At 52.4% G+C, this 13,537-nt stretch overlaps 1 protein-coding gene across 5 annotated transcripts in view; it reads right to left on the bottom strand.

Moving 5' to 3' along the window:
• Nucleotides 1-13,537, bottom strand: part of TEX264 (testis expressed 264, ER-phagy receptor) — a 31,068-nt gene that overhangs the window by 14,171 nt on the left and 3,360 nt on the right. For 4 of the 5 annotated variants that reach the window (XM_047775602.1, XM_047775637.1, XM_047775611.1 and 1 more), the window contains 2 exons: nt 12,127-12,418; nt 3,316-3,537 (listed from right to left, as the gene is read on the bottom strand). In XM_047775602.1, coding sequence (XP_047631558.1) covers nt 3,316-3,537; nt 12,127-12,384 — 480 coding nt within the window. In that variant the 5' untranslated portion in view covers nt 12,385-12,418. Of the gene's footprint in view, nt 1-3,315; nt 3,538-12,126; nt 12,419-12,571; nt 12,689-13,537 lie in introns of all 5 variants that reach the window. The other variant, XM_047775627.1, reaches the window with a different exon arrangement.

Here is a 13,537-nt window from a genome sequence, read left to right as displayed (position 1 = left end):
AGCTTAGTGTGCCTGGCTACCAAGCTGGGGAAGCCTGGCCAGAGAGCCAGGAGCTGCCACACAGACGACAAACCCAGGATCCAGCCATCCTTCCAGAACCCCCACAGAGGCCTGACAAATGCTTCTCTTCGGTTCCTCAGAGAGACCACTCCCTCCCCTAGGACTCTTGCTGTCCCATCAGACCAATCCTGTCCCAGGCTCAGACACATGTGCAACTGTCAGAACAGTAGCTGCTATCCATCTCCCTCATCCAAAGCTCTGAGATCACTCCCCTCCACCCCTTGCTGAAGCCTCTGGGGAGGCAGGTGAGCCTGCCAAGCCCTCCCTCCCCTCCCCTCGGCTGCTGGCCTCTCTCATCCCTCCTGAAATAGAAAGTCCATGGGCTGCTAATCACTGTGTCTGAAGCAACTCCACAGCAGACCCACCTTCAGATCTAGAGGTGAGCGAGTAAGGTGGAGAAAAAGCCCTTGCGCACATGTACGTAACGTGTGTTTCCCCCCACACACACACGATTAAAGGCAGTCAGAAGCACCCAGAGTCTCATTAGCAGCTGCTTTTCTCTAGGCCCAGGGCAATGGGGAAGAGAGCAGGTGTGAGAGTGAGCCTCATATTCTCTTCTCTCTGTTTCCTATGCTGAGACAGGCACAGGGCCACCCCACGTCCACTGCAGGCTAAGACCAACAACAGAACCAACACATTCCTCGTCTTTCACCTGGTTCTGTTTCCTAGGATGAAAGATCAGGCTAAGCATAGAGGCAGAGGTAACCTCCACCCACGGAAACCAGCAGAGCATCTCGGCTATGCCTCCTCTGTGGGCAGCCTGGCACCTCTCTCATTCTCCCAGCTGCTGGTCAAGCCCACACAGCATGCCTCACAGGCATCCTTGAGAAGCCCCTTGCTCTGCCCTCACCCATGGCTTCCTCATCTCAGGCAGGAGAGAGGATGGTACACCCCCTGCTCTAGCCCCAACCCCAGGAAAATCAAGCCCAGAGCACAGCTGACAGGCTCCCACAGGAGGAGGAGGTAGGAGGAAGAGCTTTCATCAAAGAGGTGACGTCAAACCAGGCAACTTGTGAAGCTGTCAGGGGCCGGGAAATTTGGACAAAGGTATCTAAAAATAAATCCCTGAAGCCAAGAAAAGGCTTTGGTGGCTGGGTTGCTCGCCACCACACCACATGCCACGTGTCCCGTTCTGAGGTCTGGAACCCAGAAAGTCTCTTTCTGGGGTGCTCCTCCAGACTGGCCCTTGAAGCTGAGGATAGCACAGACAGGACTGGAGACACCACACACCAGCCCTTCCTTGGATGACATGCTCAGCAGACTGAGGGCACTGATGTCTCCCTTCCTGCCCTCACTATCAACTAGCTCTCCTGCTTCCTGCCTCACCCTGCCCTTAGTCTCCAGACCAACACCACCCTCAGCACCCTTCTGGATCCACCCTCCAGCTCACAAAGAAAATCCTCTGCCATTCCCCCCATGCCCCTGCCCTACCACGACAGCCCTCCTGTTTCTTCCCTTCTTCTTCCTGCCCATGCAGGCCATAGCTGGTGACTCAGAGCTCCATTTATTCATTCCCCAGCCCTGACACCAGACTCTTATACCTCCTTAACCAGGACATCTCTGGGCTCCCATTTCCATCACCAAGGCCCTGTCCCTTTTCCCAAGATGCTTTGGAGAGTAAGCTGCAGGTTCTTCCAAAACTGCTAAGTTCATATTCCTGCCAACTTTTTTCTCCCATCCCCTGACCCCAGCCACACCTGGCCTTTCAGGAAAAATACTGTCAATAGGCTTACTGTCATCCTCCAGCCCAATCCTCTCTCAACTCTAGACCACACACACCACTGCCAACTCAGTTGTCGCTCATCAAGCAGATCCTCTAACACAGCCCACAGAGCTTGTTGCCCCCACCACCCCGCCCCAAACCAGTACCCCCCTTCAGCCCTCCACACCTCAGTGGAAAGCACCACTACACACTCTCACACCTGCCCCGGCCAGAGGGGACCTAAACCTGTGACTCCTCCTACTCTTTTCCCTTCCCACCATCCAACACATCCACAAATCCATCAGTTCTACCTCCAAAACAAATTGTTAACTCTCTGCCCTTGCCTGCATCTCTACCACCACTGCCCCCGCTCAAGATGCTGCCATGCACAGCAGGATTCATGACAGCCTCTAAGCACTTGCACCCCGCCCCCATGAGCCATGATCCAGTCCCATCTGCCCAGGGACGGCATAACCCATCTTGCACAGGCATGGCTTGGATCCTGGCACTCTCCTGGCTGGAACTCTGCAGTAACTTCCCATTGTCTTTACATCAAACCCATGCTCCTCACTCCGGCTCTGCCTAGAACATTCTTACCCCCCTCCAAGGACTCTTTTAGGATTCCGAGAGGTTACCTCCTCCAAGAGGCTGTTTCTGACCACTCTGTCCAACCGGTTCCCTACCTTTTCTCACCCTCTTCTTTTCTAGCACGCATTGGATTTTTTGTCTGAGATTATAAACTATCTCCACCACCTCACTAGAAATGCCTATTTCATGCACCAATATCTCAAATCATGTCCAGCATAGCACTTGGCACAGGCGTTCAATAAATCTAAGCTGATATTAGATTATATGTTTAAATTTTCTATTGTTCTAATACTTATCTGCCTTTCTATAGTTGAAAAAGCTGTGTTAAAATCTGCCATCATGATAACTTTGTCAATTTCTCTTTATAGTTTTACCAATCTGATATATGTATTACTTATACACTTACATTCTCTATTTTCTTAGATGTATCAAAACTTAGAGTGGTTATATCTTCCTGGTGAATTAGAATGTTTATGTTATGTAGTGAAAATAAATAAATAAATACAAGCTGAATAAATGAATAAACATCTGCTTCCAATCCCAAATTGAGGTCATTTCCCTAGCACCCAAGTGTACAAAATGTTTTAGAGGAGGAGGAATTTACAACAGGGAAAGTCTGTCTCAGGGCCCTTGTTCTGCAGGCCTGTAGCAGGATGGGGACAGGGTGGCCTGGAGTCGGGGCTGAGCATTAACGGTGTCTCTGGTCTGAGTCAGAGCTGAACTGACAAGGCTAGGTTGCTGAACAAATTCCCCATGCTCCTGGGAGATGCTTGGGGGCCATGAGGTCTTGGGTGTATGGAAGAAATACGGACAGCCTCTGCCCATCTTCCTAGCTCCATAGGTACCTGCTATACTAGGTGCTGCCCTCCCCAAACCACTCCCCCACTTCCGGGCTAGGCAGTCTGCCCCAGCTCCCACCCAAAGGACTAGCTGCTCCTGATACACAAACCAGACTTGTGTCTCACCTTGATGTAGGCATCCAGGGCAGGATGGACACGGCGGGTAGCCAGCCAGATGGACAGGGTGGTGGTGTAGGGGAAAGTGGCTGTCACCACATGGCTGGGTGTCGGGAAGGAGAATATCTTGAAGCCAAATTTCTGATACAGTCGGATGAGCTCTGGGGAGGGTGACTCCTCACCTTCACTCAGAATGCTGCCCACCGCACAGCGGCATTTCTCAGGGGGCACCTGGGGAGGCAGAGCAGGAGTGTCAGGGTTGGGCATAGACCTCTTGCTTCCTGGCTTCTGTGCCAGCTTGGGCCTCAAGAGAACCACCAGCTGCACAGAGCCACACAGCCCCAGGCGCTATTATGGAGATGATCATTTTCCTGCTGAAATCCATCCATGGCCTCAGCCTGTGGCATCCCTGCTGCAGGACTCATCCATCCCTTCATGAATTCCTCCATGGCACAGGCCAGGCCTCTGCTGGCTTGTGGAACAGCCACAGGAAGTGCTAGTCAGGAATCAGAATCACAGTGAACACTGGACTGCTGAAGAAACACTGTAAGATCCTCTCCCCCAGGCTCTTAGGCAGGGCCAGCCACCATCACTTGGGCCTCCAGACCTCCTCTCCAACCCACACCCCATCCAAACCTTGCCCCACTTCCCAAGCCCCTTCTTGGCTGAGACTACCAGTTCCCCTCCAAGGCCCTCTGGGCTCCTAGTACCTACACTTCACTGCACTCTGCTTTCCTCCCTAGCTTCCCTCCCTCCCCTGACTCCCACAAACCCCAGCCAGGTAGAGGCTCCTATGTGAGTCTCCAACACTTAATAGGCCTGACTCCAGGCCTGCAAGGTCCAGCACTTTCTTCTCCTCTGGGCACCAAGGGGCTCCAGTTTATCTTACCTCTGAATCTGTACCACGCCCTGGGGTATCCGATTCTAAATCCAAGAGACTTACCACAGACCTTATTTTCTTCATCCCAGGTTTTTCTTGATCTAAAGGCCCTACTCAGGCCCCACTGACCCCTCAATTTAAATTCTTTCCACCTCCACTTGCTTCTCTCCTCAGCCTACCTCCCCAGCACTATAAAGTTATTTTTACCTATCTTGGCCCTCCCAGTGGCCCTTTCCAAACCCTGTCAACAACCCCCTAGAGGATTCTCAGCTCTGCTCTGCCTCTCTACTTTGGCCAATTCAGCCTTGTTCTTGGAGTCTCACTTTGCCTGAAACTTGGGCAAATGGCCACTTCTGCCTAGTCCATGGAGGTCACCCCCTGATCTCTGCTGCTCTGGTGCTTTTCCTAGTCCTTTGAACCCTATGTCATTAAGCACAGTTCAGGCAATATGGTATAGTGGTCAGATCACAACTTCCGGAGAGAGGCAGGCCTGGATGTGAATCTTGAGTCTTGTGTTCTAGATGAGCCCCTTGGTTTCCCGAAGCCCCAGTTCCTTTACAGCAATTTACAGAATTGTATTAAATGAGATGCTGCACATGAGGGCTTAGCATGATCCAGCAAGCGCTCCATAATTGTTGTCAGTTATTAGTAGCTATGACACAGTCCAAACAAGTAACCACTGGCCCAGAATGCCCATCTACCCAAACCTCTAACATGCAGCTCCTCCCAGGCCATCCTTCAGGTCCAAACACCCTCTAGGAGAGCTATCAGGGTGGCTCAGTAGCACCCTCCACATACCCCAACACTGTAAACTTTTGCTCACAGAAAGTCTAGCTGGCAGCCTCACTTCTCTCAGCCAGACACTTCCCACCCTACCCAGAGGCATTGGAAGAGATTGCTGCAATACCAAATCTTGTCTCTAGATGGTGCAACTATCCCATTCACACCCAAGTTTTGAGAAAGGCCAGAAAGGCAGGAGGCCCCCTGCTGACAGACCAAGAGACAGTGCCTTAGAGCAAAGTCCATCTTCTGGTTCCTAATTCTAGTGACCTATGTTATATATAAGAAACATCCAATACAGGTTAAATAGAGAAACGGGTGGGCCACTTGATAAGCTCCTCCCCAACCCCTGGCTTGCTGGGGTATGAGTTGCAGGGTTTCATCACTTCAGCAGCCCTCATGGAACTCCCAGCTTCACATCCTCAGTCCCCTAAAGGCACCAGAACACCTGTGATCATCCTGCTTGGAACCTCTCAATGGATCCCAACTGACCTCTAAGATGAAACTCCCGAGTCCAGCATGCAAAACTGTCTGCCCACACAACACTGCCTGGATTTGTCCATACACTCACCTGGCATTTCTTTTCTGCATCCCCAGGCCTAAGTAGGGGTCAGGACCCAGGTAGGCAAGCACCGACTAAAGCATCCACATCACAGAGGAAGAGACAAATCCAGGCACTGGCCAAGAGGCCTTGCCAGCCTTCTCTCCCCTCACACCTCCTAAACATGCCCACACGGAACTATTTGCAGCTCCCCAAACATGCCATATCCTCTCATGCTTCCTCCCTTTGCATAGGCGACTTCCTCTGCCTGGAATGTCCTCCTAACCCTACTCCAGAGTCTCTTCTGCCTGGGAAACCATCCTTCAATAGCCCCTCCTTTCTAATTTCAAAATGCCCATCAAAGGGAGCAGGTCTTACACTACACTGTAAATGGTGATCTCTCCACCACTCCAGGCCTCCAGGCAGAAAGGGCCAGGATCCTGTGCACACGAAAGGTTCTTCAGCGATAGTATATGCAAGCATGCATACACATGCACACATGGGTCTGCACCATGAGCAAACCTCCTCTCCCTCCATCTTGAAAAAGGAAGAATTCCTGTCACGGGGGAGGAAAGCAGCTAATAAGAAGACAGAGCTCCTGAGATCCTAGAGGGGTAGGGGGTGGGGGCACAGGTACTTCCTGCCTGCCTGAATAAGTTTTCAGTTTTACAAGTGAGGATACTTCCTGCCCCCTCCCCTGTCCAAATGGCTAAGGGGTAGCCTAGGAGGTCACCTAGTAAGCCCACCTCCTGCTAAGCAGCCCCATACCAAGCAGAAGCAGGGAGGCAGTTAAACCAGGCACCAGCAACAAAGAGATGAGAGAGGCTCTAAGAAAAACTGGTAAGTGGCAAGGTGGGTCTCAGAGCAGGGGAAGGCTTTCCTGGGCTCCTATGAGGAGGAACAGCCTACCTCCAGTGGAACAGCCCACTGAGGCTGTCAAGGGCCCAGAAGGTAGGAGTGTCCTGATGGTTAGAAACTCCACCCATGCATGCCTCTTGGCTCATTAAATGTCTTTATTTGGGTCTGACCATAGGAGATCAGCAAGGGCCTCCAGTTCTAACTGCCTTCTCCCCTTCCTCTCTATATCAGTCCTTTCTCTGGGCATCTAAGCCCAGAACAAGAGCTGGACGAGAACTAGCCCCAGAAAGGAACCACACCAGGGAGACAAACCAGTGGCCAGACCTAGCACCAATTTGGGTAAGGCAGGCCCATTCAGAATCCACCCTCAGAGTAAAAGTGCTAGGAAAGAATACCAGAGCATCTCCTTCAGGCTGTGGTGCCTCTTGAGTCTGAGCATTGTGAGAAGACAGTAGTTCTGCTTAGAACCTACAATCCCTGGCTAGCCTACCCAGTCCAAAGCTGCCCAAGGTAATGAAAGAAGTGGGAGCAAGGCCCTTCACTTGCACTGGTGCCCCCCAGCAGGACAAAGCAGCCACAGCTCATTCACCCATCTGTGTGCTACAGGTCAACACAAGCCCCACAGGTCCAACTTCCTTGAGCAGCTGGGACCCAGACACACAGCGGGGCTGGCACTAGTCAGGACATGGGTGAGGGTGACTGAGACAGCTGGGCTAGAGGACAGGACTCGCACTTCAGGCTTGAGGGGAGGGGAGTCAGTAGGATGTCAGCCTCCAAAGAGGGTCCAGGGGCTTTCTGAGAGCTACCACCCAGAAGTCTTTCAGGGCCTTCCTCTTTTCATGCCCAAGATAATCCTAACAACAACATCTGGAATCTGACAAGGTGCTCTACCACTGGCCTCAGGTGTTGCCTTCCATGCACCAGCTCATTAACTCCAAAAGGCACTGTTCCTGAGACCCAGAAAGCAAAGCTCTTCAGCCAAGGTCACCCAGCAAAGCAGTGTTGGAATCAGGATTCAAACCTAGGCAGACCAGCTTCAGAGCTGCACCACACAACCCACAGCCAACCCAGGAGCCCAAGAAATAGGCCTTGACTAGGAAATGCCTGCACAATGGCTTATCTCCACACTGCACCTCTTCACATGGCCCAGGCAACATGGAGGAGGCTAGAAGGGGGAAGGCCGAGAGTGCTAAGCACCTATTAGGAGTTAAGTACTTGACCTTATCATTATTATCTAGTTCCCTGAAAAACAAAAACCCTGAATCAGGGGTTCTCAGGCCAAGTGACTTTCTCAGTGTCACACACTAGTCAGCAGCAGAGCCTTTATTCAAACCCAGGACAAATCAAAAGCCCCTTTTCCTCCCACATCTTACCCTTTCTCCTTTCCAAAGGCAGCTCTGTTGGGCAGAGAAGGCCTCACCTTTCCACAGCTACCTTGTAGTTAACCTGCTACAAGCAAAAGCCTGGACTCCATCTGGCAGAAAATCATCATGGGGTACCTGGGGTTTGGGACAGCCTGGGCCTTCAGGAATTAGCCACTCAGCCCATATTCCCATCACCCTTGTTGAGGGCTCAATCCTGGGAAATCCTACTCCCTCACCCTACCCCTTCCCTGGATCCACACGACCCCACTGCCTCCAGGGAGAGTATGGGGTGCCAACCTCACACACTGAAGGAGAAGTATGGCACAGGCCAAAGACAGAAAACTCTTCCTGGGTTCAACCTCTGCTGACTTGGTGACCCCAGGCCAACTCTCAGTGGACTAGGGGAAAAAACAAAGCTTCTATGTGGTCTAGCTTACTAAAGGCAGATTCTAAGCACCACCAGTTGCCTGCTGCCCCCCCCCCCCCACTCCTAAGCCTCAGTCAGGTAAACTGAACAGGCTGCCACACCACATGCCTCAGCCAAGCAGGCAGATGGGTGTTACTTAAGCTCCAAACACAGCAGAGGAGGCAGTGGCAGCAGAGGGGGTAGCAGGAGGCAGAGGGCCAGGCTGGCAGACAGGTCAGGCCCATGGGCACAGTGACGGCAGCCCAGCTACAAGGGCCTGTTCACAGGCCAGAACTGGTCAGGGTCAAATGAGGCACTCAGGGTCCTCTCCAGCTCCTTCCTAAGACCCTAGGCTCCCAGAGAGACCAGGCCCCAACCCCCCCAGATATACGTTAAGTGTGAGTGTGTGTGCGTGTGCACGTGCACACACAGGAAGGCACCCACTGAGGGAGGCAGGTGGAGAGGTGGGGACAGATCCTTGACTGACTCTGGAACTCACCCCCCTCCTTGGTACTTAGAAGAGGAAATGGTCATACTCCATGAATGCTGCACCCTGGAGAGGAGAGGGACACCTCTGGCAAAGTCTGTCAACTTCCTGCCACATGGTCCTTCCTTTCCACCAAGGCCTTGAGGGAGAGAGAAAGAAATCTTCCTTCCTGCCCCACAAGAACCACTTGCCCAGATCTTACAGGATCCTCCCATACAGAACTCCGGAATATAGGGCTGGCTGGCTAACTGACCTACATAACATATATATGTATCTTTAAGATACATGTGCTCAAGCAGCATCTCATAGGAAAGGGAGGGTCCACAGCAACCACTACAACCTTGCCCCAGTAGTGCCTTTTCCTGTGTCACTTCCTGGGCCCAGAGCCAGACCAGGTGAGCCTCATCAGGCTTTTCTCAAGAGCCAGCCTCTCTCTGTCCAGCTGAGGCCTGAAAGGGGCATGGCTTGGGACCTGTCAGTCCATACTTTATACGGGTAGGCAGCACCCACAGCAGGTGGCCACCTCTCACTTGGTCACCCACTGCCCGACTCACAGAGCCTGAAATAGCCTCACTTCCTCCAACACTCAGAGAAGCAGGTTCTGGCTCCTGTTGTGCTGTGTTGAGGAGAGTGGAGTAGGGATGGGACGCTCGACAGCTTAGCCTATATCTTGTCCCGTCCTTCTGTGAACCACAATATGCAAGGCCCCATGCTGGGCACTGCTATGGGAGATGGCTAGCAAGTAGAAGGCTTGGCTTCTTGGCTATGCTCAGGACCAGATGAGGCCTGTCCCTCAGGCTTCCCTGACAGCTCCCTGGGCCCCACTGAGAGGTCCTGAGGGCTGGGCCCCTTGGTCTCCACAGTGCACCAGTGCTCAGGGCAGAATTGCACAGACCAGGTGCTCAAATATTTGTTACATGAAAATAAAAAAGCAGGAGTAAATCGTGTGAGATAGTACCGCAACTCCTGCTAACTGTTCCTTGGTCTTCTCCAAGGAACAGTGTGAACCCAGAGTCTGTGATAGCCATAAGCAGCTGAAGCCTGGGGGTCCAGGGTTCCCTAAACTTTTTAGGATCTCTGCCCAGCTCCCAGAGTAGGTGGGGAGTAAACATTCCTGAGCCATACCAGGTGTCAGGGTGTGACCCAGCTCTGAAAAAGGACACAGGTTTCTTCCAAAGTGATCCATGACTGGAATGGACAAAATCAGAATGGCATCTCTGACCTATCTGTTCATCCCCTTTGTCACCCAGATAGTCACAGCCAGGCCAAAGGTCTAGGCCTGGGTTACGAGTGCCCGGCTTAACAACCCCTTATCACACTCAATTATTAGCATGAGGGTTTTTTCCCAACTATTTTTTTGTAGTTACACTTCTGTTGAGGGCCAGGTACTGGTAAATGCCTCACCTATGTCACTTAACTCCTGCCAGTTTACTTATGAGCAAGTATTTTAACATTACTCTGCAGATGAGGAAATGGAGGCTCAGAGAGGGTTTGTGATATGCCCAAGATCACATAGCAGACAGTGGTGAGACAATCAGAACCCAGGATTGTTGACCTGAAGGCTGTACTCTCAGGCCATGGGCCCCCAGACTAGTACCCAAGTCAAGCTATTCCCAGCCAACCCTGGACACCCAAGACCCACCTGAGAGGGCCTACCACACCTCCAGGAGAGCTATACAGTGGGCTGCTTGGAGGTGGCTGGGCCAGGTCATGGAGAGAATTCCCCATGCTAAGATTCTTCTGTCTCACTCTTCCCTGGGCTAGCCTCCAGCATATACCCCAAGACACCCCACTGTCTTGGTCTTTTCCCATCCTGGAATTAGCACCTCCAATCCAAGAAGCAACATACTGCTTCTAGAACAGGAAAGGCAACTGAGAGCCAACTGTCAGGACCCTCATCCCTCTTGCAGAGAGTTCCAATTGGGTTGGGTATAGGAGAAGAGGCAGGGGTCGAGGAGCATATAGGAGGGGCAGGACTTACACAATAGACCCTTGCAAGGGTGGGGGTCTAGCATCTGGGCTAGGATCTTCCCACAGTGCTCTTGATTCTCACTTAGTGACTGCCATCTCCCAGCCATGTGACTTTGAAACCGCAATGTCTACTCTTCCCTCAACCAGGCTGGGTCACTTCTCACCCAGGCCCAGTCCAATCTCCCCAAAGACCCCCTGCCTCATCTCTTTCCCTCCTCCAGGTGCCATCCAGTTAGCTTCCTAAATTATGGATGGCAAATGATGCAGTACCTTTTCTCCCAACCTGCTATAGCTCCCACCAGCTGACCCAGCAAACCCTTCTAAACCTTTCTCCACTGGCCATACTTCCCCTGCAATCCCATGTCTGCAGGGCCGTGCCATTGTGGTTCCCTAAGCCAGGAGGCCCTTCCCAGCAGAGCAAAATTCTACTCATGACAGAAGATTTCCTCTCTGAGCCTCCCCATTAGACTTGAGGCACACTCCCAAAACCCACAGCTCAAAGCTCTGTGTGCACTGAGCATAGTGCCTTGTTGGCGACTCATTTGTATAGGACTGACTTGCCAAACACAGTAAGCTTCCTGAGGGCAGGGCCAGGTCTGTTCATCTCCAGAGTGCAGGCGCCAAACAGAACCTGGCACAAGAGAGGGAGTTTGCACATCTTTGTTCCAACTGAGTACTCCAGTGAGGCCTGGGCAGCAGACAGTGTGCAAGCTACAGGCCTTGCCCATTTGAGCTCTCCAGGCAAGGAAACCAGAGATGGGGATTTCCAATGCCTAGTTTGCCAAGGCTCAGAACTGAGGCTGAAGAACCCTTGGCAGGGCTGCCAACCCATGCAGCTGTGGGCAGCATGGCCACATTGGTGAGTCTTGACTCACCATAGGCTGTAAGTACAGTCATACGCCCACAGAGTGCCAGTGATGCCGGGTTAGTCTCTGACCCCAGCATCTTGGACATTCTGGACAGCTCACCTGGCTCCACTTGCCCTCCAGGCCCTCTCCCAACCAGGCACTTGATGTCCAAAGAAATGCCACATCACTGGGCTGGGGGCCACCAAAATGGACGGTGAGATGGGATTCCACCTTCTTTCAGCAAGAGAAGTAAAAGAGAAAAGGCACAGAAATATGACCCCACAGAGAGGGCAGCATCTGAATGGCCTGGTCTTAGAGTGCTGGCCTCAAACGAGGCTGGAAGAGGGAGGGACAGCAAGAAGAGAAAGCAACAAACTAAAGCCCCAACAGAGGCAAGGGACTCTGAGTGGTGTGGCCCCCCCGCACTCAAAAATCCACAGATAGCCATCAGCCAAGGGCACCAGACCTGGGCAAGTAGAAAGCCAGCAAGCCTATGGATGCCTGGATCAGAAGTCCAGACTAAATCTGTAAGGAGTTTTAAGCTCAGAGTGGAGGTGGTCTGCATAGCCAGCTCAAAGATTTTCCCATCTCTTCCTCAGAAACCAAAACACCCCTTGCACAACAAGCCCTGGCCCACATCTGCCCATGGGACAGAACCCCAACCAGGGTACAGGAGGCTCCTTACCATGTGGGGGTTGTCATAGTAGACAGCAATGGAGCGGAGCTTGGGGGAGACACTGCAGCTCTCCGTGAAAAGCCGCCCAGTCTCACTGTAGGGGCCCATGTGGAACTTGTAGGCCATGGTGACGTTGCGGATGGGAGGTGAGCCAGCACTCACTGCCACCCCAGCCAGCAGCCCTGAGTACCCGGCAAAGGCCAGCAGTGTCAGCAGCAGCAGCAGAGTCAGGGCACCAATCAGGCCCAGGAGAAGGAGGTCCGACATGGCTCTGTGCCCCGCACGCCGTACCACAAGGCAGCTGCAAAGGAGACAGAAGAGAGGAAAGGCTGGTAGCCTGCTCTGACCAACGTGCCCACCTGCTCGCCAGCCAGTTCTGGCCCAACCTTGGCCCTGCCTTGGGTGCTCTGACCCAGGTAAGGGAGGAGCCAAGGGTGTTTACACATAGACTGACCTAGAAGGGAGCTACAAAAGATGATTGAAGTCACAAGCTTCTTTATTTCTTAATCACAATTGTTGAGGCTCTCAGAGTAGCTCCATCGGCTGGCAACTTTAGTCACACCTGGGGAAACTGAGTCAGAGAGAGGCACAGGAGTGAGTCAGCCAAGGACATACTCCTAGCCCTGACCAGCCTCTCCTGATGGGCCAAATGTCAGCCAGCCTGCATTTTCTCCACATTGCCTCTCCCTTACCGCCAAGTGAGCCACACTGCCTGCCCAGCACCCCCAACCCTCATGGGCCACTGAGAGTAAGGACAGGCAAGTACAGGGTCCAAACACTTAACACTTATTTATTTATTTGTCTTTTTAGGGCCGCACCCGTGGCATATGGAGGTTCCCAGGCTAGGGGTCTGATCGGAGCTGTAGCTGCCGGCCTACGCCACAGCCATAGCAACACCAGATACGAGCCATGTCTGTGAACTACACCACAGATCATGGCAACGCCAGATCCTTAACCCACTGAGTGAGGCCAGGGATCGAACGCATAACCTCATGGTTCCTAGTCAGATTAGTTTCCACTGTGCCATGACAGGAACTCCAGAACACTTATTTAAAAACAGGGAAACTATGAGGAACAAGACTTTAGGGGGGAAACACGCCACAGGAAGAAACACTCATAGGAAACTCTCCTTTGTTAACCATATCTGGCCCTTGGTATATTGCTATCCAACAAGCTCACCCATTCAGAATGCAAGGAGAGACCAGAACAAAATATCCTAATTAGGCAGAACAAGTCCAGCACTACACTTTCCAGACTTGCAATGAGCTATCAGTGCTAACAAGCTTTATCCCACTTTTCAAGCACATAGATTAGAAACTACATGGAGGGGAGTTCCCATTGTGGCTCAGTGGAAACAAATCTGACTGGTATCCATGAGGATGCGGGTCCAATCCCTGGCCTCGCTCAATGGGTTAAGGAT

The sequence above is a fragment of the Phacochoerus africanus genome, chromosome 1 (assembly GCF_016906955.1).
Source record: "Phacochoerus africanus isolate WHEZ1 chromosome 1, ROS_Pafr_v1, whole genome shotgun sequence".
Classification (NCBI taxonomy): Eukaryota; Metazoa; Chordata; class Mammalia; order Artiodactyla; family Suidae; genus Phacochoerus; species Phacochoerus africanus.
The sequence above is the reverse complement of the archived record's forward strand: the minus strand, read 5'-3'. Positions and strand labels throughout refer to the sequence as shown.